Raw genomic sequence first — 27,995 nt, 5'->3', positions numbered from 1 at the left:
CTATTTGAGTGGTGAGTCACACAAAAAGGAGCGTGGAGCCTGATTTAACCTCTGACAGATTTGCATATGAAACCTAAGCAGATGACTGCCATTACTGTCACATTTAACCTCATCCATGAGACAACATATCAAACTTACAGAGGTCATGACAGGCGCATACAGATGGTCCCTTTCTGCATCCTCCTCAGTTGCTGCAGATGGCGGTAAGAATATGATGCCGATTTTCTGAAGGATGAACCTAAAAGAGAATCGTCCATGCATCATTTTACACCAATCGCAGACATTAAGGCACGATGACGTGTCAAGACTGTTTTGTTGATTAACTGTTGGGAATTCTGTTGCTTGTGTGTGATTGATTGCTGACTAATTGGGTGAAGTGGGGAGGTAAACATTTTAGTGGGTAAATAAGTAGTAAACAAGTAAACCAGTGAACTGAGTATTCAATGTCCCGATTCTTAATCCAGACCCCAGATCTTAATTAAGACATTGAGTACAGTGGTGCCTTGAGATACGTGTTATATATTATTGGATATATTTTTACACTTATAAGCTACTCCTCCCGGCTTGTTTAGCTGTGTAATGTAGTAAATAAGACATTTAATAAATTGCCTGCTATTTTACTGTTCAAAGTTAGATTCGCTCCACAGAAGTGTAGTCAATTAGCCATGCACTTTAATTCTGGTATTTCATGATTACTTGTGAATGTAATAAAAATGTAAAAAAAAAAATATGTGTATATATTGGGGGGAAAAGAAGAAAACCACAAATATGGGAATCCACCGGTGCCGAACTGCGAATATGCAGGGGTTGACTATAGTTTTAAAGCGTAATATTGCCAAAAGATGCCAGACATGTTTTAGTTGTGATTACAATGGGTCTCCTACTGCCTGACACAGGACAAATATTTTGGGGAGGATTTGAAATGATATGTAGGACTAGCATAGAACCTCAATAATATTACAATTTTGAGTGAGTTGATTTATTTATTTTTTTTGTAATTGATGAAATGAGTTCTTGTACTTATTGGTTTCTTGTTCAATTTTGTGCTACCCTTTGCACTGGGAAATAAAATACAGCATGTGATTATTATGTTTTTTTGCAGCAAACCCTTTATTGTAGGGTCAGAGTAGTGGATATTTTATAAACACATTATAAAATTATTATAAAATGTATAACCTGAAATTAAGTATATCAAGAACACAGATAGTGCACATACGCAGGTATTCTGTCCATATATATTCCATACATCTGGTTAGGAAGTGCATGGTCCGTTGTGACAGCCCAGTAGCACTGATGAAAAATTGTGCAGCATTTAAGCTGCCCAACAATATCGAGTGGTATTTTTCATTTTACAAACACATTACAAGTATTCCATTTTTTTTGTTTTGGGGGGTCTTGGATCAGATTAATGCAGGGCTCTAGGGTGCACCCAATGGGTGCCTTAATTTCACAATGGTGCAACTGAAAAAGAGCTGAGGTTGCGCAATGTGCAACGAGGCTCACTCAACAAACACAAACACACATCGTAATCCCAGCCAATCAGTGATAGTGAAGGGACCCTTCTTCTGATTGGCCGCAGTCCAGATAGTCTACCAATTTGTTATATTGTCATATTTTCATTGTTTAATAAAACTCCACAAAATTAAAAAGTTGCTCCTAAAATAGATACAGATTCATTAAACTGCTCGACAAGAAAATAAAATATTTCGAGGCTTGATTGTGAAACGCTTTTCAGCTATATCATGTCATGTCAATGACTACTTGCACTATTCACGACGTTACCAGTCTTGCGAAGTTGTACAAAATATATTGTTAATCATTTACCAGTCAATGTAGTGTAATTTCTTTTGTCTCCTTTAATAATACTAAACCTGCAAAACTGCAATGTTGACATTGTTGGTGCACCTAATTTTAGTGCGGGTGGAACCAAGAAAAAACTAAGTCGGGCGCACGAGTAGAACCAGTGCAAAAAGTTAGACTAGAGCACTGCATTAATTAATGACACTTGCATTCATTTCAACTGGGAAAAATGACATGAGATGAGTGGTATGAGTGTTTTGAGCGCCTAACATGGTCACAGAACAAATTAAATTGTTATCACAAGGCATCACTGCATTTGAAATGAATGTCACCGTTCCGTGAATATACACACACACGAATCACAGTGCTGTTTTGTATATCAAATGTGATGAAAGTGTAGGCTCTTTTTCGTACCTGAGGAAGGAGTTCTTGATTTGGACAGGACAAATTGCATAGGGGACTCTTAGGTTGTTACAGAACAGCACCAGAGTTAGGAGAACGCTGTCCACGATGCTCTGACGGACATACACGTAGACCAGCAGCGATCCCTGAATTATGTAATAGAAGCAGCTCCGCATAAGCAACATCCATCACATTGCAATTCCATTGTACCTGTCACAATGCTGGGTCTGCAGGGATCAGGGGAGTTAGTAAAGTCAACAAGGTGGAAAACATCACAATAAGGTGAGGAGAGGCTACAGCTACACACACTCAATGTTCCCCTTTGACTTGTTGGTTTTTAATCCATTATATTTTTATTATTTTAATTATCCAAATTCAAGTTATTAGGAAATACGCGCGTCTCTATAGTTACGTGCGGTATAAGTACTATACAATGCAGAAATCAACAACAATGCTTCTTTTATAAGCTAATCTTTGTAGTATTATGATTATTATTATTATTATCAGTATTAAGGAAATGGAGATTTAATTAAGGCAAAATCCATTATAGCGTACATCCACAGAGAAATAAAATGTGGCTGTACTTTTTCTGGCGATTATAATGAAAAGCGAAGTAAAAGCTATGAAAAGCCGCAGAAAGGGAGAGTCTTTTGATACACATTAGAGTAACCTCATTTTAGAATGACTTATTACTCTGCATATTGTTCTGCTTTTTAAGTATTTCACACTTTTATACCAGTTTTATTAGTGAAGCGGTAGCGCTAACTGGAGCGGCTAAAGGGGTACAGATTATGCAGCTCGCACGTTAGTGTTGAGTCAAATCTCAGTTCAATTAATTTGCCCTCCGTACTCCTGACAGCTCCTCCGTTGTTGTTCCTAAGTGTGTTAAAATGATTCATTAATTCATTTCATTTGGATTCATCAATTCATTTTTAATTTTCCTCTTACTGATGTGATATTACTGGTGACCAAACTAGGTTCCAATTTTTTTAGGTGTAGGCACAGAACCCCTCACTTCAACCCAAAAAAAAGAACACATATGACACTAACGCTACTGATGTACTGTTTTTTTTCTTTTAACAAATGGTAATAATTGAGGTGAGGGAGGACAAGTGAAATTGCCATAAGAAATAAAGTAAATGTATTCCACAGACAATTAAATTATATAATTGACACCAGGGACATCAAAAATAGCCATTTAATCAATTGATTGATTGAGTTATCGATGGAATAACTATAACTGTGTAGTGTTGCATTACCAGGAAAAGTCAAAAGTCATGGAACAAGTGAGAGTACACATTTAAATGGCAACTCAATGTTTTAGAGGAGAATTTTAAAATGAAAGATTTGGATTGGATGAATAAAGCAAACGTCTTTTGACTTATTAGAGTCGTCGAACACAGCCTGATTTTAATAACAGGCGTAAGGAAGTAAGTCTAAACCCTCTTGCCTTGACACTCAGCGTAATAGCAGCCTTATGCACTTTTAATCATCTGGAAATAATGCGTGTGTGCGTGCGTGTACAATGATGGATAGTGTACCTCTTCTGAGGCTCTGTGCAAAGCCACAAAATGGTTGAGGTTCACTTGAATACTGCCAAAAACAGAGGCAAACATCTTCATCATCACCCAGCCCACACATCTAGTCACGATCAGAGTGGCGGCCATGCAGACAGACACAAGAAAAGAGATAAAAAATGAAAATGAATGGCTGATGATGATGAGAGTGGGATGACGCATGAAAGGCAATAATGGACAAACAAGAAAGGCGGTGAAGTCCTGCAAGTTGTCACATAGTCTACTCAAAGGAGCGCAAGCTGGCAAACGTCTCGATCATATATGTATCTATTTTAATTTTGAGGCTTTTAAGTTGAACTTTATATCATTTTCATCAGTAACGATAACAATACTTGCAATCGACTGCAACAGTTAGCAGTAGTGCAGGATTACATACTGGTAATACGAACGGATTAAAAACTTTCAAATGTCATTTAAATTTGAATACAGCGGAACCTTGGTATTCTTATCCTTTAGTGTTTATATTTAATTTTTTTTGTCCTGTGATTTATACATCCGCTTTGAAGAAAAATAACATGTAGCTTCGCAATTAAATGAGGATTCAACCAAAGCATTTATTAAATTGCGTTCAACCGCTGGCAAAGCAAATTCCACATAGCAAGCTTCAGCATCTATGTTATGTATAGTATAATATATGGTGGCTCATTTAATAGTGACGCTCAACTAAGCAGTTTTGAGTGTGGCTGCTAAATAAGACACCATTGGGATAAAGAAAGTGTGGTTAAATTGTTATTGTACTGATATGCTTTCATTTTGAAGGCCTGACTTTTGACAACAGAAAGTTCAGAGTTCTATGATAAATGAGGGTGAGAAACAATCAATAAGGAAAAAGGAAAGTCGCTTCCCTTTCTCCCCTCCTCACTGCATGCGCCATAAAGAGTATCAATAAAGGTGCAGTCAGGTAAGGTTATTTGCGTGATTAGTCATGCATATATTAATTTTATATTTATATGTAAAGCTTTAAAAAAGCTTTAATTATTTGTCATATATTTAAAAATAAAAAATAGGGCATCTGGAACAGATTAATTAAAATAACAGTATTTCCTATGGGAAATACTGCTTCGGGTTATTTATTATTTGTTTTCAGTCAGACTTTCTGCAACGGGTTAACAAAGAAAACCAAGTTTCCACTGCTTTTTGAAAGACTTTCCGCCTACTTCAAATATGAAACTTCATAGTATTCACAAGATTAAAAACGCACCGTAAAAAACCTGGGGAGATGCAAGTATTAATTACAGGGAGGAATGATGAGATGGGACGGAGCTGCCCTTGGCTGTCACCCCCCTCAGGCGTTTTCGGGTTTGCTGCAAGAGCCTCCCTCACCCTGAAACACAATCACACGACAGCTTAGTTAAGCAAGCTCTAAATAGAGTTCTTTCATCCTAAAACACTCCCAGTAGGACCGCCACAACCTTGAGTGAAGGGGTTAGCAACAGGCTCAACTCAATTATATTGACAAAAAGACAATAACAGACAGAAAGGTATGATGTCTTGTCCTTGTTACACAGTTACTGTTCAGTCACTCCCCAGATGATGCACTTTCTTTTCTTTGTCATTGCTTGTGTGTCTTTTCTCTCGCCAAAACTGTACGCTCCCATTACATGTTCTCCCCCTATCATTAATTTCCTCTCCTCTCCTCCACCAGCTCTGTCATCTCTAGTACCTGTTACTCTCACAGACTCTCTCCTGTCGGCTGTTAACAGGACTCGGATAAACCTTGCACCCGCTCACAAATAGCACGCAGCAAATCTTCCGCACAAGCCAGCCTCTGTACCTACAACAGAAGGAAAAATCTGTTAAATAAATAAATAATGCAATGAACACTAGTTCAATAAATTGTCTCGATGCAAATATTTGCATGGAGGTCACAATGAAAAAGAGAAGTTAAAGTTAACGGAATCAAGTCATAAGTAATTTCCCACGCAGGGCGGCACTTGTGGATCGTGAGAGCGCCTCACACTTTCGAGATCATTGGTTCAAATATCAGCTCTGGCTGCGTGTAGTTTACATGTTATGTTCTCCCTTGTGCATGCATGGGTCTTCTCCAGGCACTCTGGCTTCCTCCCACATTCCAAAAACATGCATGTTGGGTTTATTGAAGACTAAATTGCCCACAGGCGTAAATGTGAATATGAATGTGGGTTTATCTACAGTATGTGTCTTGCAATCATCTAGCGACCAATCATGGGTGTACCCTACCTTGCCCAAAGTCAGATGGGATGAGAACCAGCTAAACTGCGATACTAGTGAGGATACATGGTCTGGAAAATGGATGGATGGAATTCTTATGCAACAGTGTGAGACCAGAGGCCATTGTCTCTCCTTTTATTAAACTTCTTCTATTGATGATATTGACTTGTTTGTAAAAGTAATACTTATACTAAAGTGTAACTTCAAAAGATCCTCAACAGTCTTCCTCTCAAACGCCCTTGCTTGTTATAACCCCCAAAAAAATAACTGAATAAGAAAATGAGTCAAAACAACTACAAAATCTGGAACCGAGCTACTTATATTTTTATCCTTGAAAATCTTGACATTATTCATGAAACGTTTTACTTTGACTTAGTATTTTTTCAGCGCAACCCTATCAGTCATTTGTAAAATATTTACATTACCTTGTATGAGTCTCATTGACATGGAGAATATTGTGGAAGTCAAGGAAGAGACTTTGTCCATATTTCTTATGATGGCATGACTGAAAAAGACAAAGATGATGATTGACTCAGGTGTCAATATTTGCCCACGTTATTGGAATACCATCAAAAAATTGATTTCAAATGCATTTCAGGTATTCTTTTTAATGGTTTGATTCTTACAAGACTGTCTGGAGTGCACCGTTGGCAGCACTGACCCACAATTGGCCGGAACTTGCCGAGCACGGGCAGAGGAGTCATCTTAAATGACCATGACAACTAAAGAATAAGAACACAGAATTATGAAAACACACAATACTAATCATAGCAGAAAACATACAATAAAAACAGAAGTTATTGAAGTGCAGCACTCAGATGTCAACTTCCAACATTCTTTATAAACTTTGCTGCAAAATAATGTGGTATCATTAACAGCAACATTAACATGAATAAGTGGTAATAGAGAAAAACAGATGGAAGATTTAGTCCATACATAATTATCCACTGTGCTTCTGTGTTTTTGTTTTTTTTGTTTTATTTTAGTGCATCTTAAAGTGATAAAATATAGACTATGAATACTAATACTGACTAAGAACATGGAATAAACACAATGACATAATGCATTGTTTAGAATTCAGACTGATCCAGTTTAGATATAACCGGCTAATGAATCTCATGAAATCAATGACTTTGATCAATGATAATGATCTGAGAAAACAGAACAGCGCACTGAAAAAGTGTCATGCCGAGACACCATAATACAAGAATGGGGACAAATCCCCACACACAAAGCCTGTGAGGACCATACTGAATTTATAGTTTAATGATAGAAACAAATGTTTATTACTATGTATCCTAAGCCTTTGTGGGGATTTGATAACAGTCCCTCGGGTTGTTTTTTTAATTTTTTTAGAATTAATAGCAAATTATCTTGTGAGCCTCACCACCTGTTTAATAAAACAGACTACAGAGACTACAGAATAAAGAGAATAGAATAAAATATTACAATAGTGACATCACTGCTTGATCAGATTATTCGTCATTAATTGGTATAGATAAGAAATGGGAAAAAGAGTGCTGAATAAAACACTGAAAATATGCCAAGTTCACACAGGAAGGCAAGAACCAAAATTCAAACCACTAACTCAGAGTGCCACCCTAATTTAGTGTCCATTGCAAACCAATGGTCAAAAGCTTTGGGTTGTTCATCTTCAAAGCTTCTATGTACACAAATCATTTGTATTTAAAACAAAAATACTAAACCAATCAAACAGAAAGCCCATGCGGCCACGGTTGGTTCTTTGCAATTGGTAGGAATACATGTGAAAAAAAGGAATGCACAGGGATAAAATAAAGTGAATGAGTCATGCAAGGAGTGTTCTTACAGCAGGTCTTTTCTGTGGAATCACCATGTCTCTACTTATCCCGCCATTCAACTGCTGAACCATGATGAGTCCAATCCAGCCTTCAATGCAGTTATCTGCCAAGGCAAAGATGGGGGTGGAGATGGTTGTTTGAAAGCATTTTATTAAAACACACACACACGCACACACACAAACACGAAACAAGACTACAATTTCAGTGTAACAAAACAATTTTGTCCTCTGGCTCTAGCGAGGTAAGAATTTCATAAGAGCACTCCCACATCTGTCATTCTTTGCTCCTAGATGCAATTTCAACCAACTAACTAGCACTTCTCTGCCTCCACCATCACAACTGCTCTTCTATTCATCCTCGCAGGTGAAGAGACGCAAGAGTCTAGCGTTCCCTCTAGCTGGTTTGACATTGGGTCAATTTCCAATGAACCAATGACTTGGGGCAATTTTTTGATTTTTGTGCTTGCAATAAAAGACTCACCCCCAACAGCAATGAAGGTACAAGCAGGCAAGTTCACAGCAAGCAGGTTATACATTTTTAAAAGTAGCCTTCACAGACTTCAAAATTATGTAACTGATTCGGTTTAATTGCAGCAACAACAATTCAGAACAGAAAAATAATTGCAAATTATACAGTATAAATAATACATAATATAACATTAAAACCCACCCCTGATGTACAATTTGGAAAACCGTCCATACCTTTGAAGAAATATTTCACCAAAAATCTAAACAAAAAGAAAAAAGGAAAAATCAGGAGGCAGAATATATGGCAAGGCTTCAGCAAATTTAGATTTAGAGCTTGAGCTTTGAACCATAGAAGGACAGAGTTTAGTCATGCAGGCGATGGACTATCCACTGCGCAAACCTAACTGTTGCAGTCCAAGATAGTGTAGCATAATGTAGCACCCGTAGCGTTGATCATTTCCACGATAGTTCCTGAGCGCGGATGGATGTGGACGCATCCTGACCCCCATAACAAATTCAAAGAGCGACAGGTTCGCATGTGACAAATCGAAAAGACTATTTTGTGATAAGCAATTGTATTCCTGACTGATTGTATTTAACTCATTCACTACCTTTGACGAATGCAAATGTCAAAGCATTATTTTATTGTCCATTTCTGAAGTTTTTGAGGTTGGGGACTATCTTTTTCCCACCATTGGGTGGCAGAACCGTGGTGGATGAGTCAACGTGAAAAACAGGAAAGTAGGAAAAGGGTGGGTCGGATGGGGGCCTAAGAAAGAAGTGACGCACGGAAGAGTCCTCCCCGACAGTAGCAACTAACTAACCGCTCGCTATCATTACGCCACGTCCTTCAGTCACATGCATGCCATTATTCCGTGTTGCCAGTACTGATGAAGGCATGGATCATGCACCAGCGAGAAGATGTGGAAAAAAATACACCGGAAGACTGCTCGTAATGTGCTCACGGCAAAACTTTACACACAGTGAAAAGGTAAGATGAAAATGACTAAGTGGAAGTGTATAATGTGCAGAAGATTTTGGGATGTGTGTGGGTAAAAAACGTGTCAATAAGCACTACAGAAATTGATGGATGCATGCATACTGCAGCAATAAAACCATTTTGGGGTCATAAGAATCGGATAGATTACTACAATTTACAGATTGTGCATCCAGCAAGAAAGTCCTTCCCAGTCCGGTTGGCAAAGCAGGAAAAAAATATCTTAAAAATAACAAATTCATACAAAAATATTCATTTGTGGTAATTGGTTATTTTTCTATAATTGACAGGCTGGCATCAATCTCGCTGTGAATTGGAGAGTTGGACTCTGACCATCCAGTAGACTGTTGGGAGCTGTTTCTCACAGACAAGATACTCCAAAATATTGTGGGTGATACACACACACACGCACACTTTTTATATAGTTCAAACTCAGTGACCTTTTTGTTTTTTTTAATGTAAAATCTGTAAATAGTTATAATTGGTGGGGAACAACACACATGCTCACACAAACATATGTAATACACAAACACATGGACATGCACGCACACATGCATGGACATAGTTAAATACAGTTCAAAGTTCATAAAGTATGGTCAAATTTGACAATTGTAAATACGGCAGTCATACTTGCAAATAAATTGCAAATTAATAAATACTGTTCATAGCAGAGTAGAGCAAACAGCTACGCAGTTGCATTGACTGATTTGTGCCAATAAAGACCTTTGCTTGAAAATAAGGGTGCCAATGTAATATATAATAACACGGAATAGTATGCAAATGCTACGTCTACAATCATACAAATACTGCATATGAAATGTGATATAGGAAATGCTCAGTGTTGTTCAATGTTTTATGTTCAAAGGCGCTTAAAATTCTGCAAAACATCTTTATTAATTTATTCATTCATTTTAACCAAAACTATGTCCTGAGTCTCTGAAAATTCACAAAGCTCCCCAGTTCATGAACGCAAACATTTTTTTAAAATTTTTTTTTTATCGGATGCAATTATATGTTGTAAATTTTTAAAAGGTCTGCAGCCGGGTGTCATCGGATATTTATTCGACAAATTCCAAGCGGGGTTCTCGCCTAATAAACCTCTTGGTGGTAATCATCCATCAGTTAGAGGACTCATATAAGATTCAAAGGAAGACTTTATGTCTTTGTATCTTACTCGCCTGTTCTCACTCTACCCCATTACTTAGCTAATTGAAACCCGAGCGTTCCCTTCCATGGGGAGATGCTCCATTTCTCCTGGCTCAAGTTCCCACATTCATTATCAACCCTACTGGGAGAAAAGTCCCCGATAAGAGGTTTGCAGGAATCAGTGATGCTTTGCAGGTGCAGGGGTTGATGGAAGGGATATGGCAGCAAAACAGCAAGTAAAGGGAATAAAACTCCAAATTACGCAGCCAGAGAACAAGCAAAGGCTCTAATGGGGTTATATAATCCACTTCAGAGGAAAAACACAACCACGTGGAAATGTGGCAAGAGTGTACTGTTCCAATGCCAGACCTTTGGAAAACTGCCAAAAAGCAATTTCCTTCAACGAACATGCATCTTAAACCATCAGACTAAGTAAAAAAATGTTGCAGCTGAAAACTCAATGTCGCAAATGACTGTACTCCACTTAATGTGCTCAATTATAATGCTCCACAACACACAATTATTCTTAAAATAAAGACTATGCTTTTGCCCGCTATTGTAGGGGTAAACTTAAACTATACATAACTCTAAAATATGAGCCAAGAATAAATAACAACAAGCCATGTAATGATGTTACGACTTCGGACTGTAGCAATGCAGAGATACAAAAATCGGGTGATATGCGACACTGCATGATTTAAAAGCAGCCCAGGGGCTTCTTCATCAAACAACTGGGGACTGACGATTGTGCTGAGTACGGAGATAACACCACTGGGATATCAACGTGATGGACTTTTATCTAGATTCTGCAAACCTGGAATCGTAATACTGTTTACGCACACAACTATGCAGTAGATATGTCAACTGTCAGTCTCACAGCTACAATCACATATAGAAAATCAATCAGGGGATAAGTAGCTGTGCATCACGGAGCATAGCTGCATCGACTTCTTTATGCTGAAGGAATTCTTTATTTGTTTCCATCGTTAAGGATCCCAGTACTTACTGTACACTTCAACGCACGTGGTTCAGTGTTGGGAGAAAATTCTTACATAAGGCAATATTTAGTGTTGACCGTTGGTCATGTTAAATTAATGATTTCTTTTTTGAGAACAGTTCTGTACTATGATCCCAAAGTATGTTTATTATTTGGACGTGCAAGTTCATTAATTCTTTGGTTTGTTTGGTTTTTTTTGTCTTTGCATTTCCAAACAATTCAGGCGATCCCACTACAAATGGAGTTCCAAAGTATAATAAATCGGACACTGATGTCACAGCACTGTTTTGAGTCCCCTTCCCCACACACACAATACAAAAATGTAACTTGACGATTTTGACAGTAGTACAAGTTAAAGAGCGTATGTTCTAACTCACCTGCTTGCATGCAAGGGTAGGCGAGAAAGCATAAGATTCGTATCCAGGTATTAAATCAATCCCTTCACAATCATGTTATATTAATCGTGATATATTAAGAGCAAAAATGAAATTAGTTATTTAACTGTGAATTGTAAAAAGATGTCCACTTTTTCCATTATGAAATCATATACAAATTCAATTGTATTGTATGTAAACATATAACTAATACATGTATATGAACAATATTTTCTTTGCATTCTATTTGAGGACACACGAGTGGCCTGAAATAAATTACTAAATAATTGCGATATTGTTGGGATTCTTCTGTTTACTCACTGTGAAGAGCTGTTGATTTAACAAGGCCTTTTAATTTATTTATCTATTGTATTTTTAAAAAATATTTCGACATTCATGTCATGACGCGTTATCACTCTGACAAACATCAACATCAGTTCCAATTATCCAGATAGTAGCAAACTGCTAACACCTGTGTGGTTGAGTGCAGCCTTTATTAGTTCTCCCCGTCAACGGCAGCCAGTTTCACAGCACGAGCTGCCATCTCACTTGGCACAGACATGGGATGAATTTCAAATAGTAGGGTACAATTGTGACCTACTTAAGAAAATCAATGGGGAGAAAAAAAATGCACACTTGAAACGAAAACATACTACCAATGGTTGATTGTCTCAAAGAAATAGGTGGTCTGCATTAATAACAAGGCAGATTAAGTCGTATTTTCATCTTAATAGCCAGCAATTTGGAATTTATACGTATTTTAAGTGTCGGAACGGCCAAAGTTAAAAGTGTGGGTTTCACAATTATTTTGATCTTTTTTTTCTTCCCGGTAAACAGAAAAAAAAAATGTCTTACCTAGCTAACATTTTCAAATGTAATTTCAGCCGTCACCAGGCTTGTCTCCGCTTTCTGGTGGGATGTGTTTAAAAACAGCTAATCGGTTCATGATACCTTCAAACTAAAATTGCCCAACCTGAAAAATCGGCTCCCCAGACCCCGCTGCCTCTGACGAATGATATTCCAATGTGTGTTAGATAAGGAGGCAGGGAGATAAAACACTTCCACAGTCCAATCACTTGTTTAATTCTTTACATTGTTTTTAATTGATGATGAAAATGCAATTCATTCTCATTATAAAACACAAACTATTTTTGGGGGGGAACAGATTAATTACTATTAATTAATTTTCATTGATTTCAATGGCAAACATTGGTATAGAAGTGTTTTGAGTTACAAGCGTGGTCATGGAATTAATTCAACTTGTATCTCAAGGCACCATAATATACAGAAGAAATGACATGTTTCAGCACTTTGGAAAAAATAGTGAGATCAACAGCGAAACGAGTTAATTAGCAATTACCTGTATGCATAAGAATGAAGGAATGTAATAATTATGATGATCATCTTTTTGTTTCTATCAGACATTAATATATCTAATAAAGGATTGGCAAAAACTGAAAGCAGTTTCCCCACACACACTTTTTAGCAAGTTTTCACCCACCATGCTAAAAGATGCAATGAAATATACATGGCAAAGGGTTATGCCTCACCCAAGCTCCAAAGTAAAAGCCCATAACCAACCAGCAGGTCGCAAACATACATTTGCATAATAAACATATTGTTACTGTCAGAACAGATTCTTGGACAGAGAAGGAATAGACAACGTGATGCACCTGTTTCTCCACAGGTGGCTAACTAGAGGCCTGTAGAGGTCATTCTAATGTAAGAATGAACCGGCATGCAGGCACACAACCAGTACATGTTGCTTAAGTAAGCCGATTGTTTGTTCCGGATGTGGGAGCAAGTCACAGAGGCCTTCAACCTTCAACCTAGTTTCAAGCAAGTCTCAAGATACTGTGAAAACAAAAATCAAGCAAGTCAAGTGGGGTCGCCACTAAATTTGAAGTGACTCCAAGTCATCCCTTTGGTTATTGCTATTGCGTGTAATCTCACCATTCTGTTAACAACAAATGGAATTTAAAACCAGAAGTCATGGGAAAATTGAGCATGCCAATGTTTGCAACTATTTTTAAATGAATGTTAGGAGTTTAAGGGTTCAAATGTTCTGTTAAAATTGAAGGACAAAAATTACAATTCCGTTCAGCTTTTTGCAAAAACAAAAAAAAAAGCACGTCACATGAAGTCAATAGTCACATTTAATTTGCTTTCGTGGGCAACAAAGTGATTCCCGATCTAGCCACTGGGCTTCAATTTGATATTTGTGCTTTCAAGAGTAATGCACCTTTGCAACAAATTGATTAGCAGGGAAAAAGTCAGAAATCAATCATTTTGAGATAGCAGCAAAGACTTTCATGCTTTACGGGAAGACAAAAAACAACCTCAGGTTACACATCGCCCTTTAAATCCACCTTTTCGGAAAATTCAAAAAGCTTCAATACTAATAATGGCCAAGAGCTGTTTATCTTCAGCTGCAAAGTTTGCAGTAATTGTGCCTCATTTGTACAATCAAGCTAGTGTAACACCCGAGGTCACGAGTTGCCTTCTTTTTGTGTCAATGTTTGCTGTCAGGTCCATGCAAGTGTGTTTCTCATTTGTGGTGATTACGGATATCGGCTCCCCTAATTGTTCCATCCATCAACCGTCCCTTCAAGAGCAGGCTTGGGATGACGGCGTGAAAGGGAATCCCCATTTCCCACGCCTTGCAAACGGTCATGCAATGCTTTGAAAATGTGTTGTTCGTTCGTTGCAGTATCATGTGAGGGCGAACAGTCACCTTGATTTGGTTCTTTTGTTTTCTCTTGTGTATGAAATCAACTTATTAAGTTTTCCATATTGCTAGCCATTTTCAAATATTTTAACCCATCTTTCAAGATCCACAGAATGTTGTGCTCTGTGATAATATAAGCACAAAAGAGAAAATGCTTTTCTTTTACCAGCAAACTTGTTCCAATCAGGGCTGGACACAGCGACCAATATGCTCGCAAATGAGGCCAACTTGTCAGTGTGTGCTCTCGGAAATCCAATCTGAGTGCGCTTTGCTCCACTCTGATTGTTTGTTGTGTATTTCAAAAGTGCTGTTCGGTTATACAGAGTACATAAAAAAAAAAAAAAAGAGTGCCAGAGCACACTCTGGGCATCCCGCGTCCGGCAGTACAGATAGAGACACTTCAAGCTGCTCATTGGTTAAAAGATAAAATGAGTCTGTCTTTAAACTGGATGATTTTTTGGCTTCAGGCCAAAGCGAGCTTGGAAAGAAACAAATGACGGTCATATTTTGTTTCCTCGACTTTTGTAAAATGAACACACAATACAAGATCTGGTAGAGGTTGTTTTTGGAATTTCCAATTTTTAAACGCAAACGGGAATTTACTAGCTCCCGTTCAATGGAGGCATTGAATGTTTGAAATGTGTGGGAATATCTGGAAAACTGTGTGACGTTTGTATCACAACTAAACATGCGTATCAGCTGACATACCAATGCACGAGCAGAATTTAATAATTACAAATGATAAGTCATGATAAACGCACACACAGGAAAAGAAAAACGTGTAAACCGCAATCATAATTGTGAATCATTTTGAGACAAATCCATTCTAAAAAGCTACATATCTCCTGAGACACGGATCCTTGATCACCTAATGAATTTTGGGTTTTATCAGGGTTTATAAAACGTTACAAACATGTTTACTGACATTTTTGTTTTTTGCCAAGATTATAGATTGACGGTAAACCAATTTATTGTTCAGAAATTATTTTGTTGCGCAAAGTTAAGTGTGTCAGTGGCCGCTTGGGACTTCAAGGAAATAAGGACCACTCCTAGACATGCATAACACTACAAACACACAAAACATTAGTCAGTGACTGGTTTGACTGTCATTTGTATTCTAGTGGGCTCTCCAGTAAATATAAGTGGATGAGTGAGACTAAAATAATGAAAGGAGAGGAAGATAAAAAACATTCAAGCAAAGAACAAGGGCTTTTCTGACCCACAAACCAGTTGAGCGTCCTCTTCACAATGGCCTTCACTGTGCCACTTCATGATGAGAGAAAATAACAAGTGTGTTGTCCTAACAAGAATCACTTTGACAAGTCGACACCAACTGAATTCACATCAATTGTTTACAGTCAAACTGATATGACTAAAGAAGAGACACTTAACAGCTAATAAAATGCTTCACTGCGGTGATAAAAGTTGAATCAATAGTCTGCAAGTCGGAAAAAAAAAAACTTGTGGCCTCTGTACTCTCTCCAAGTAATCGACAATGTGTGCACGCGCGCACACACACACATTTAGTAAAGAGGTGACAGGCTAAGGATGATGTAAGAAAGAGTAATGACACGATACAATAAAATCCTAAGGACACTTACACAGTTGTTAATTATATAGACTTGTGTTAAAATACGTTTGTGTGCTTGCAGCCTTGTGTGGTGACTAATGAGGAGAAAAACATGACGTCCTTTAATATCCGGGAAAAAAAAATCTGTCTTCATGGACACAACCTCATCTCAGATGGTAACATGAATAAAATGATTGGCGCCAGCAGATGTCCCCGAGAGTAAAATCGAAAGCTCTCTGTCGCCCTGATGGCTGGTTTGCAGAATAGGTCATAAATACTGCTCACCACATGCTCATTGATGGGTCTGGACCAATTATAGCAAACACATTTGGGCGCCGTTTTAGGCATTGTTATTTTCACAGCAAAAGACTAAACCTTCTTTGTTGTAGCAAATGCATGTCTGTTGTGTTATTTAATATTATTTTCCTTAGCGTATGTGTTAATATATAATCTAAACGTACAGATTTACAAGTCAAGGGAAAAGAAGAAATTCTGAAAAAAGCAGAATAATAGATCACTAAGACATCTTCGATCATGTGGTAAAAGTTGATGCATCCTGTCTTGGAGTCAAAACAGAGTGCACCACTTGGCTATAACCAGCAGGGCTGCTGTTTGATGCACTTTCAACATATCCATTGTCAAATGTCCATTCCAAAGTACTGGGGTCCCGTGACCACAACGTAAACGGTAGTTGAATCAAACCGAAGAAGTCTGAGGTCTAGTGGCTTTGTGTTAGAGAGAGGCAGATTCAGAGTGAAGGTCATTAGGTGAGCTCATTAAGGAGCCTGTGGCTTGACGAGGGTGAACAGTCTATGAAGACCAACACAACACAACACCCACCCATCTGCTCTCACTGAAAGGACCAGTGGTTAAAGAAACAAAGGGCGTGACTGTTTTATAGGCTATATTCCTTCTCACATAAGAGAGAGAGAGAGAGAGACATTTCCTGGGTCTTACAACAATATAAAGCATGTATCCAAGTCCAGAAAAAAAATGAGCGTACAAAATACAAATTCAATTGCAGGAAAAAAAAAAAAAATCAATAATCAGACTAGGTAGGAGAGCACAAACATTCACATAATAGCAGTAGCAACAATAGATGCACGATGAGAATTCCTGATGAACAAACCAAATGGGTATGATCACTGACTTTGCAGTCCTTGGTTTCTGCACAAGGTTAAAACTGAGGAAAACATTTGTCCTATTTTCCCCCTTGCACAATAACTGTCATGACTTTACACCGCTTCAGCGATGCCTTTTTGTGATTATGTTAGTTGTTTATAAATGCACTAGCGGGGAAGTCAGCAATCAACTACAAAAAAATGTGTAATCACAGTACTGTTTTAAAAACGACACCATGGTTGTGGACAAATCTCACCAATTGGCATTCAACCTCCGAAGACCTCCGTTTTTGGGGGTGATTGGATAGTGCAATTACCTTAACGTATGTTAACACCCTCCTGGGTGTAGGAATGCAGTTTGATGTTTCATTCGGTTTCATTCACTTACCGTTCATTATTGTGTATAACGATGAACTTAAAATTAGCTAAAGATGGATGTTCAACTTCTGTACACTTCCACTTCATGCATTTGCGACCGTTTCTTGCAAGTTATTAATTATAACCACAAGCTTTGATAGCGTAAATTAATGCAAGGATTACAAATACCGACACAGCACAGACAGACGGTTTTGTAATTCCTAAGATTGCTCCTCTATCCAGTTTTACATTGTAAACATCACCATGCAGAATAGAAATAAACAGAACAACTCAAGTTTCTTCAAAGTAACAAAGTTAAAAAAAAAAAAAAAGGCCCGTATGGTCACGCACATGCGCACGCCATATACAGTGCGTGTCATGATTAATGCCATCACGCTTGTGGACAGTACTTCCTGATAACTGCCACGACTTTTTAACAATGGAAATGAACACAATACAGTATATAATGAAGTGAGGGTACACATACTGGAGCCCAACCGGAATGTTTAAAGAGCAGTTGCCGGGTTTACATGGAGCCATGTCTTCCGATTAGAATAAAATCGATTGACCAAACGGAATAAAAATGCTTCATATAAACACCTCACTCGCAATAAATGTGCCAGAGGGTACTGTATTCCTTTTACTAGATGTTCTGTTGACATTTCAATCTGAATAGCCAGGCTGTGTCCGGTCAGTGCAAGCTAAGCCTTGACGTAAAAGTGCAGTGAGGTTGTCATGTACTCGCTTGAAAATAGCAGCTTCCTACCAGAGATTGTCCGCGACTTGTAACTTGTTTTTAAATCAAACTGTTGCTTTCATAAAAGTGCAAAAAAACTAAAGCAACAAGTTATACATCTTAATAAATCATGTGTTGTTTACATCAATAAGCACATGTCACATGACCATAAAACAGCTGTTCTGATTATGTAGCCGACAGCTCAGTATAGATCACGTCTTCAAGTCGGAATGACAAAAACGACTCAATCTAAACCCGGCAATAGATTAATGTATTGAGGAAATTACATATTTTTTGTCTTCCTCGCCACGTTGTAAACTTTGACATGCATTGTTGGTCATTCTAACTTGTGTCTTGCTGTATGCCGCGGCTGTCGCTGTGAAAAAAAATTCTACAAAATGTAATCAAGTTTCATCAAAAGTCGGCACGTGGCTCTGAAAGGAAAGAGGTCTCCATTACTTGAATAGCCTCATCAAGTAATTCAACGCCTGAGTAAACAAACAAGAAACTGTCAGTAAACCACTGTGCAACTCAGCATTTGTGTATATGCACAAACAGCATATAGAACGGTGTGTAGTTCTATTTTTTTTTTGCATTCAAGATAAACTTTGCTGAGTTTAGGAAGTATTATACTGTCATAGAAAATAAGAAAGTGATTTCATGCGTAAAATAATGATTTCAAATAAACCAAAATGAAAATAAATATTATTGGAGGCGGTGGGGCATTTCAGGTGTTGGCTAAGTTCTTTCTAACCCCGTAAAAATGGAGCTGAGAAAGCGCCATGCCAGGCAGAGAGAGATATCAGATGGAGTGTTAATACATTGAGAAAACTTATTTGCTTCTCATTTTCTTCCGACAACCTTGTTCCTCTGAAGCAGCCGCGAAGAAAAACATGGAGGTCAAGTAGAGAATATAAACAGGTAAGAGCGCCTCTAATAACAAAACACAGCTTGAGTTTCTTCTGGTTTGCCAAATCCCTGTGTGTGTCATCAAAGTCCCAAATCCTGCCTATATTGCACCACAGTCACTGTGGCTCGACAACAACACTAGTCTGCGTTCAAGGTTTATCCACGAGGGATAATGTTGATGTGGCATGGGAAAATTCGGTAACCATTAAAGAGTGTTCATACTTTTTGTATGCCAATTTAAGTGTGACAAGACGTATGTCTTCAATTCTGTCTCCCGGCCCTCGGCCCACATCCGGTCCATTCAGGTTTTGACCGGCCCACGCAGTCTTATACAAGTCAAAATGAAATATGATATGTTCTGCTTTTATTTTGAAAGTGGTGCTTTTAAGCGAGCAAGAGCAACATTTTTGTCTACAGTGTTGCCACCACAGCAACAAGACTGTTACTTTTAGGAATGTAACGATTCATCCAAGCCCGATTTTATTAGATTTTTAGTGCCCGATATTGATGATTTTTCTTTTTTTTTTTTAATCGCGCCATGCTTGTCTTGGTGTGCTCATGTGGTGCTGCCGATATTTACAAAAGCAATTTAGATTGACGTAAAAGTTGAGTGCATTTTAAATGGAACGAAAAACTATACAGTTGGCTCAGTTGCACTAATTATGTGAAACTACCTATAAATACAAAAATAAATACATATTTCACTTTACTTGGACACCAATGCATTTTTTAAAATTCAGACGGGACTGAAATCATGTGAAGATTTTGAGGGTAATGTACTGTGCTAAAGAACAGTAAAATAAACACTAATTGGTTTTTCATTTTGATTTTATTTATCATTAATACAAAATGTTTTGTTTTGCTTCCGTATGATGCATAATATAATCTACATGCACAAAATGCGGGATGTACCAGAGGATTTCCAATTTCCTGCAATACAATTGATATTAATAAGGAACACAATTATTAGCTTGGCATGGCCCTTGATAAACTTTCCAGTTTATTACACAGACCCTTCAAATAATTAATTGCCCATCTCTACACTAGAGAGTGTACCAGGGACTTGATTTATTAATATTAATTGAGAATTTTGTTGATCCAAGTAGAATATGGTCCAACATTCCTTTAAACAAGTTACAGCACATTACATCAGAAAATCAACCTAATATGACATGTGATTTTTTTTCTGCTTTCTCTGGCTATTTGAACATAAACATAAACTAAGTTAGTGAAAGACTCACAGTTGAGGGGCTACGCACTATTGGAGAACCCAGACTGGTGGCAAATATATACCTCAAAAAGTTGCGTCAAGCCTTGTTAAAGATTTTGCGGTTCCATCAGCCTGATGTTCTCACACTTAGGATCATACCAGAATTCTAGGTGGGGATGTATTAGCCTTACAATTGTCACTAAGTTTAACTGGAATCTATGAAGGTCTCATTAAAGGTCAAGAAGTTCACATAATTAAAATCATCAGATTTGGGAAGCTGTTACTCAAGTCTGTTTAATGATTACTTGCAATGTTGTAATAATTTATTCAACGCGGTTACATTTTGAAAAATGTTCAACTTCATTAAGAGTGTTAACTGAAAATGTGGGTACATTGAATTTGTAAGTTGCTGCTCTGGCTGGAATAGTGTCTAACTCTGGCTAAAGCGTTCTCACACTTCAATGTGTTGGTGAGTACACAAGAGCCGAGTATCATCTTTATTTACACACTTGATGATGTTGACGGAACAAGCACACTGAAACTACCCGTGTCACCTCATTCATATACGGAACGTTCAGATAACAGGCAACAGACCCACACAAAGACAAAAATGTCTCTGAGTGCACCTGCAACGGAGCAATCATCACCCCCCTTCCATATAATATGCAAACAACTAGTAAATGCATGACAGCATCCTGGTTGAAATATTTAAGTCGTCCATTTCCAATTATGTAGCTACTCTGACCATATTTGGGAGCAAAGACCATCAAGTCACTCTCTTCCATGTCAGCTGAATATACTTGGGTTACATTTTGTAATGTAAACACAATGTCAAACATTTAGTCTTTAGCCACCATTGAATGTCTTTGCTTTTTGTTAATCCTCTGTCATTGTTTTCCCAGTGTCACGCTATCATCCTCTCAGATCAGTGTTTAAGAATGTTTGGCATCTTTCTGTTGCCAATCTTGCCATATTTCCTACTGCCAGTGTTTTCCCGTCCTTGCTTTCATCATCTCCACTTTCATTTCAAGGAGACAATAGCCCCTCTTATGAAGTCTTGTAAAAAAATCTTCATTTTTTTTCTCACCCTTTTTGTGTTGCGTGTTCTATATGATCAGCACTGATATCGAATCTTGGGGCTTAAATTGACCCTAAATGTTTCTGCATTCTGAGGTATCAAAAAAGGAACGGTAACAGTGGTACAACATCATCTGAGCGTAAATTACAGTACGTATTACAGTGGCGCCCGATGATACGAATGACTCAATTTAGGAGTTTTTCGGGACACACGCCATTTCTCTCCCGTTCAAGAGCGCCGTATGGTGGTAATAAGCAGCAATTTGACAGAATTTTTGAGAAATTCCTCAAAAATAATTTAAAAAAAGCTTAAAACAAAAAGAAATACATGTGTTTTTAGAACAACCACAAATGTGACAAAAAAATGTACTTCTTTGCAATCCATTCCAACAGGTTAAGAAGTGAGGTCAAACAAGAACTATGATGATAGCAAAGCAATGCTGGTGCAGCACATAGACTGCACCTACTGATTAACAAGGCGAGACTGATAATGTGGAAATTTATGTCACCAGCAGGCAAAAAAAAAAAAAACATGACAGAAAAAAAGCTTGTCAAACCTGTGACAAGCATTTTTCTCAATAGGGGTGTTCTAATCCGCTTTTGAGTGACTCTTTCATTTACTATTTTCAATCCAAAGTGCCCCACTTGCTATTTATGAACTTCGAGCTAACACGCTTAACTGAATCTTGTGCTGCACTATGTTGTATTCTGTAATGGTGTATTTAAAAATATAGGTCACCAGCTAAAAGTTACTTTTCTCTGCATGATCACAAATCAGCAAAACAAAGCAGACTTTTTCCTAAAAGTCAAAGGGGATCACATCATATCCCATCGACTGCTGGTAGATCAAACATCAAACACATCAACCATGAATAGCGGGCGTGCATCGTACAGAAATTAACCCCAAAGCCCCACCTAGGAAAGTAACATTTATAGGATATCCCTGGGGAGGAGATCCTTGATCGTTAAGCAGTTGCTCAACTGTGACGGAGTAGAGGCACCGTGAATAATAATCTCTTGACTAGTTTTCTGTATACAAAAGGATACAAAATTATTTCCGTCAGACAACTCATTTTATTACAACAGAACCTCTGCATGCAAATTAACTGTTTGTTTTTTTGTTGTTGTTGTTGTGGGGTGGGGGGGAGTAAGGGTAAGTACTGAACATACCAAAAATGGACCTGGGAGTTTTATATGATATGTAATGTGCAACATTGAAAACACACTAACAGAAATGGACTTTTGAAAATACTTCTAACACTAATAAAATCCTCATTTTCCTAGTGCCCTAACAGTGATTATCGTGTTATTGGGCATCCAGTCAGTTAGCTTGACAGAAGCACCTTGGCTTTGATATTAACACACACATGATAGTGGTACAGAAAATGGATGGATGGGTATCATGACATCTACCTTCTTTCATTCCAATTCAAACAGAAGAAACATTTCTTAGTTCCCAAAAATGTCTGATAAATCCTACCTACCTAACATAAAGACTGAGCTACGATGACAGGTCATGATCATCGTGTGCTCAACACATCATCGTCACGCTGTGTTGGTACTAAGTTGTAAAAGTTGAGAATTGTTCCACATAGTCTGTTTTAAATCAGGTACACCAAGATTGTATATCACAGGGATGCAGCATATTGCTCTACTCAGAACCAGTCGGTGAGAGGTGAGAGGGGTTGGAGAGTTCTATGGATGTTCAATACCACTTTTTTTTTCAGCCCAATACCAGTATGTGTACTGAACACTTGAATGCCCACCAATATCAATACCACTAGAACTTTGTTCTTTTGATACATAAAATTTCCATTTTGCCAATGACAATTTTTTTTAAAGAAAGACCTTTTGTTTATTTCTGCCAGAAGGCAGAGACAGTGACTCTGCAATAGAACATTTTAGTCCAAAATAAGACACAAGGAACTGGATTTTTTTTTTAACCCTAGAAGCATTCCTCAAGGGTAAATTGTTTTGATTTTCCATCGCTACTGCTGTCTAATACGCTCAAATTTGCCACCCATCCCTAAGTAGAACAAACCCTTTTTGAGGTAAACTGGGCTGCTGTGTTCTTGTTTTTCAAATATTACGTTTAGGGGTGCTGGGATTCAATTTAGGGATGCTTGACAACTCCCAAAAATGGGTACCCCACTATCACGAGAAGACAATCAAATGCCAATCCCAAGTCGTGACTTGTACTAATTGTTCAGTTGAGCACTGACGCAAGTAGCTGGACAGAGATGACTGTTGCTTAATTGCTGATGTCCCCGTGACCAGAAAACTTTTTACTCGAGTGACCTTAATGATAATCTAGTCTCAAATAATTAATCCATACATTTGGTTGCATATTGGGATTGAATATATTTCTTAAAGTAGCCAATCTTTTTGTCGCCTTTTTGACATTTTGGGAATAATGCAGAGACAAATGTAGTTATTTTTAATTGCGTTTGTTGATGCAAGCTATTCGGTCAGTGGGGGAAATTAGTTTTTCCACAACAAATATAGTTCCTTGGAGGAAATGGTGACTATATTTTACAATGTGGTAGCACTTAATTTCTTGCGAGCTGCTTATCGTTCCACTTTTGAGAACAAAACAAAAACGGATTTCCTTCTTATTGTGCACATTTGTTTTCCCCCGGATTTAAATCACTTTTATAATCACATCACACTATCCAAGACAATCCATCCTCTCTGCAATTGCATTCTGTCGCTTGACTTCAAACTCCTCTGTGCCCAATTGTTAGGGTTTTTTAATCCATTCATATCATTTTCCCCCTTGCTTAGCTTCTTTTTCTGCCTACTGTGCCTGCATTTCCTCATTTGATTCCCAATAGTTACCCACCACAAGCCAAATCTGACTGTGATTGATCCACTAATCTTCTTTGCTTTCAAAATGCCAAAAGAACACACCATAGCATTAACAACACCAATAAAACTAATGATAGCAATAAAGAACCACACGGGTCTTATCAGTGCTATTGTTATAAATAAAGGAAGACATTTATCTTGGATGAATCTCATCTCACTTCCTCACTCACACAAATATGCCGGCCTTATGGCATTATCCCTGATCATCAGGCAAAGCTGCCTGCAATAGACTCCAAATCAAATTAGTCTGGATAATAGCAGCTCACCGGCATCAGCAGGATTTCCAGGACCTTCATGCTGTCTGAAAAAAAAGCTGACAGATCAGAAAACCGCGGAACGGAACACATGTTACGGAAATGTTGACCAATCTTTATCTCTCAGCACATTTTCCTCATTAGGTTCCATCAATAGAGTTCAGGGCCTGATCGGAATAATCCTCAGCGATCTATTTCCCTGATTCATTTATTAATCCCTGAACTATTGATATCAACACCAAAGGCTTCACGACAAATAAATGCACACTGTAATTCTGTCGGAAGGTTCAATGAGTAGCGCAACCACACATCGAGTGTTAGAGGACAAGAACCTGCGTTCATTCAATTAAACTGACATACTTGCATATTATTTCTAGTTTATTAGATTTTATATTAAAAAAAAAAAAACTCTATGAAGCAACATATTGTATTTTGCTCAGGTGCCTCTAATTAACCCAAAATAAATTTCTGGTACACATTTTGTTCTAGTCCTCTTCCTCGCTCTCAAAATTAAAACTTTAACGTTCCTATTACCCAACGATTAGTTGTAATCATCCGCTTCCGGGCTTGTAGATCATGTTCCTCTTACAACCTGCAGTTGGTATTCATTCTTCATTTGGCATTTTTAAAGTTATATTTGTCGTATAAAAGGGTCGGAACCATGTCGGGTTGGGAAGTGTATTTTGCTATAGTGATTCCTTTGCACAACGTTAGATGCTTTTATCAAGTTTTATACTCACGAGCGTTGTCATTAGTGACGCAACTTCCTTGTAAACGAGCCTGGAATAATACTAATAATGATGTTACACGAGCTATATTCAGGATTTGCTGAAGAAAATACGCCTCAAATCTAAAGAGTAAGTGACTTGGGATCACGTATATTCAGCTCCGAGCGCTTGAACGAGTCTGGGAGTACCCATGCAGACCGCTTTGAGAGCAGGTAGCAAACTCGCTCGTTGTTAACAGCTAAGCAGCAGCCTATCAATGTTGTCTTAATTTAATTCCTAATTCTGGACATTGTTTTTAATACTTTTTTAAATGCCATTTAAGGCCTTAATTTTCACCAAATCCACTTAATGACTTTTACTGCTTTTTAATGACCCGCGGAAACTCGGGTCAGACCCACACAGTGAAAACAGTTATCACAAAGTGGAGAAAATATAGCAGAACAGCGGCATTGCCACAAACTGGAGATTCCTCCAAACTGATGAAAACAAGAAGAAAGCTGGTCAGGAAGGCTTCCAAGAGGCTGACAAGCAACACTGAAAGAGCTGCAGAAATTTCTGGCAAGTAATGGCCGTTTCATCATTACATAACCCATCTTCAAATTTCTAGGCAATGGGTTAAGGCGGAAAAACTATTTTAAAAAGAGATTATTAAAATTAAGATTATTTTAAAATGAAGAACATTCAAACCAATTGAGTTGTACAGGTTATCGGATACTAATGGTAGAAAAAGTTTGAAATGACTTTTCCAGGTCTCATAGTCCCTTCGTCTGAGCCTGGCATTTGATCAGTTGGTGAACACTTTTTACATCCACTGTAGTTCGCTGAAAGTGAGACAAGGATGCTCTGCAAATTCTAATGCAAGGCATTTCAAATGGCTGACAAGTCCCATTACTAGTATTTCACTTGGGCAATATGAGTCGCCTTCATCATATAGAATGCAAATGTGTTTGTAGAGTGACTGGACGGATGACTGCTCTTTTGATTGGATTTCATTTCAATTAATTAATGCCCAACTGAGAGTATTTAATGAAAGACTCGTCAAAAACCTTTTGAACGAGAACATGTACGGTGTTATTTGACACCTAATGCTTGCACATGAAGTGCTTCCCTTTGTTCACACCATAAAACGGCAGCCTGAGCTTGAAAGGAAAATAGAGATGGCCAGCAATTTGCAGAATGGAGACAAATTATAATCGGACTTGACAAAGCTGAAAGGAAATGTTTATAAATGTGCAGCATCTTAAATATAATGCAAGGCTTGTCTGACCAGATTCTATGTTCTTGCATGCGTTGCTTAGCATGTTTAATAATGCAATATAACAACCATCTCCGTTTACTGGGAGATCAATAAACCCATGGAGGTAAGTGATTGATCTAATTTACTTGATTTGCTTTCAAAGAAACAAAGGATGACTTGAAAACATTGAATAAAGTGTTGGGTCAAGAAAATGTACTTTTATTGCGCTTTTAGTCATTATGAAATTATTTTTTTTATTTATTTTATTTTTAGATACAAAACAGACAAAAATCATACCGTCTTTCCGATGTCGATATTAAAGTATTACATACCTCAATTCGAAGAGGTTTTTAAGGTCAGATTTTTTCATCCGCTTGTCACAACCAACTTGTAAACATCACCATGAATCTGGGATTTGTCTACAGTACATGTAATCGGTCATTAATCCTTGTCTTCCATTGTGACCAGTAATGTATTTCTAGTTTAGGCACGTGTGGATTTCCTGCACAGGAACCAGGGGAGCGTAGCAGGGGGATGTAGCATCAAACAGCCGCCTGTGGCACATTGAGAGGGGTCTGTGCCTCAGTGTGCATTCGACATATTAATTATGAATCAGTTTCTTTTAACATTAGAGCTAGTTTCTCTAAGAGGCCACAGGGAAATGACCTTGTTATGGACACCTACATTCTCAAACATGACTATATGCAGCAAAAAAAAAATAATCTTTGGATATGGGCTATATAAATACTTGTAGTCAACCTCGACTCTCTGGTGACAGTGGGAAACAGTGGACCTCGGCACACACACTGTTTGGCCGTGCAAGTTACTTAATCAAGACGTAATCTGCATCTTACTATAAAAATAGAAAATATATTTATTCATGCATGTATTGAGTAGGATTATTGTGTACCTTGCTTTACTGCATAAACCCATATTGCTCAATCCAAATGTGTAAGTATGTTGTAGTTACCTTAGTCTGATGACTTGCACTGAATAGTAGCAGCAAGAAGCTGCTAATAGCCAGCCTGAAGCGCACTTCCAAAAAGATCAGTAGTCATGGTGGAATGGTATTTAGACCTGATAATATTCATGGGGTGGAAGGGCTGACTCACATAAGTGGAGCTGAATAATGCAGTCAAGGGGGAAGTACATTTCCTCACGTTTGGATAATTCTCCTCTGTGTGTAAGTTAAGATTTGTTCATGAATGCTGGAATATTATTATTTAAGATGAAAGTCAGCTCTTTGTGTCAAAGTCATATCCTACACTCCAGAAATTCAGGCAATACAGTGTTGGTATTTTCTTATATGAGCGAATCAAAATCAGTACCTTCCCAAAAAAGGGGAGGTCACAAATGACTGGCTCCAGTGAAAACAAGTCTTGAATGCATTTGTCAAATTCTGACTAACCGAAATTGTTAATTATCTAAAA

General features: G+C 37.9%; 1 protein-coding gene across 4 annotated transcripts in view; it reads right to left on the bottom strand.

Annotated features, from left to right (window-relative positions):
• Positions 1–27,995, bottom strand: part of gpat2 (glycerol-3-phosphate acyltransferase 2, mitochondrial) — an 81,994-nt gene that overhangs the window by 20,429 nt on the left and 33,570 nt on the right. For 2 of the 4 annotated variants that reach the window (XM_088305345.1, XM_088305354.1), the window contains 9 exons: positions 8,491–8,516; positions 7,798–7,892; positions 6,596–6,691; positions 6,395–6,474; positions 5,443–5,553; positions 4,981–5,103; positions 3,744–3,843; positions 2,215–2,348; positions 139–238 (listed from right to left, as the gene is read on the bottom strand). In XM_088305345.1, coding sequence (XP_088161471.1) covers positions 139–238; positions 2,215–2,348; positions 3,744–3,843; positions 4,981–5,103; positions 5,443–5,553; positions 6,395–6,474; positions 6,596–6,691; positions 7,798–7,860 — 807 coding nt within the window. In that variant the 5' untranslated portion in view covers positions 7,861–7,892; positions 8,491–8,516. Of the gene's footprint in view, positions 1–138; positions 239–2,214; positions 2,349–3,743; positions 3,844–4,980; positions 5,104–5,442; positions 5,554–6,394; positions 6,475–6,595; positions 6,692–7,797; positions 7,893–8,490; positions 8,517–9,414; positions 9,476–12,625; positions 12,742–27,995 lie in introns of those variants that run through there. The other 2 variants (XM_088305330.1, XM_088305338.1) reach the window with 2 other exon arrangements.

The sequence above is a fragment of the Idiotropiscis lumnitzeri genome, chromosome 1 (genome assembly GCF_059441095.1).
Source record: "Idiotropiscis lumnitzeri isolate Australia: NSW breed Sydney's pygmy pipehorse chromosome 1, RoL_Ilum_1.0, whole genome shotgun sequence".
In the NCBI taxonomy this organism is placed as follows: domain Eukaryota; kingdom Metazoa; phylum Chordata; class Actinopteri; order Syngnathiformes; family Syngnathidae; genus Idiotropiscis; species Idiotropiscis lumnitzeri.
The sequence above is the reverse complement of the archived record's forward strand: the minus strand, read 5'-3'. Positions and strand labels throughout refer to the sequence as shown.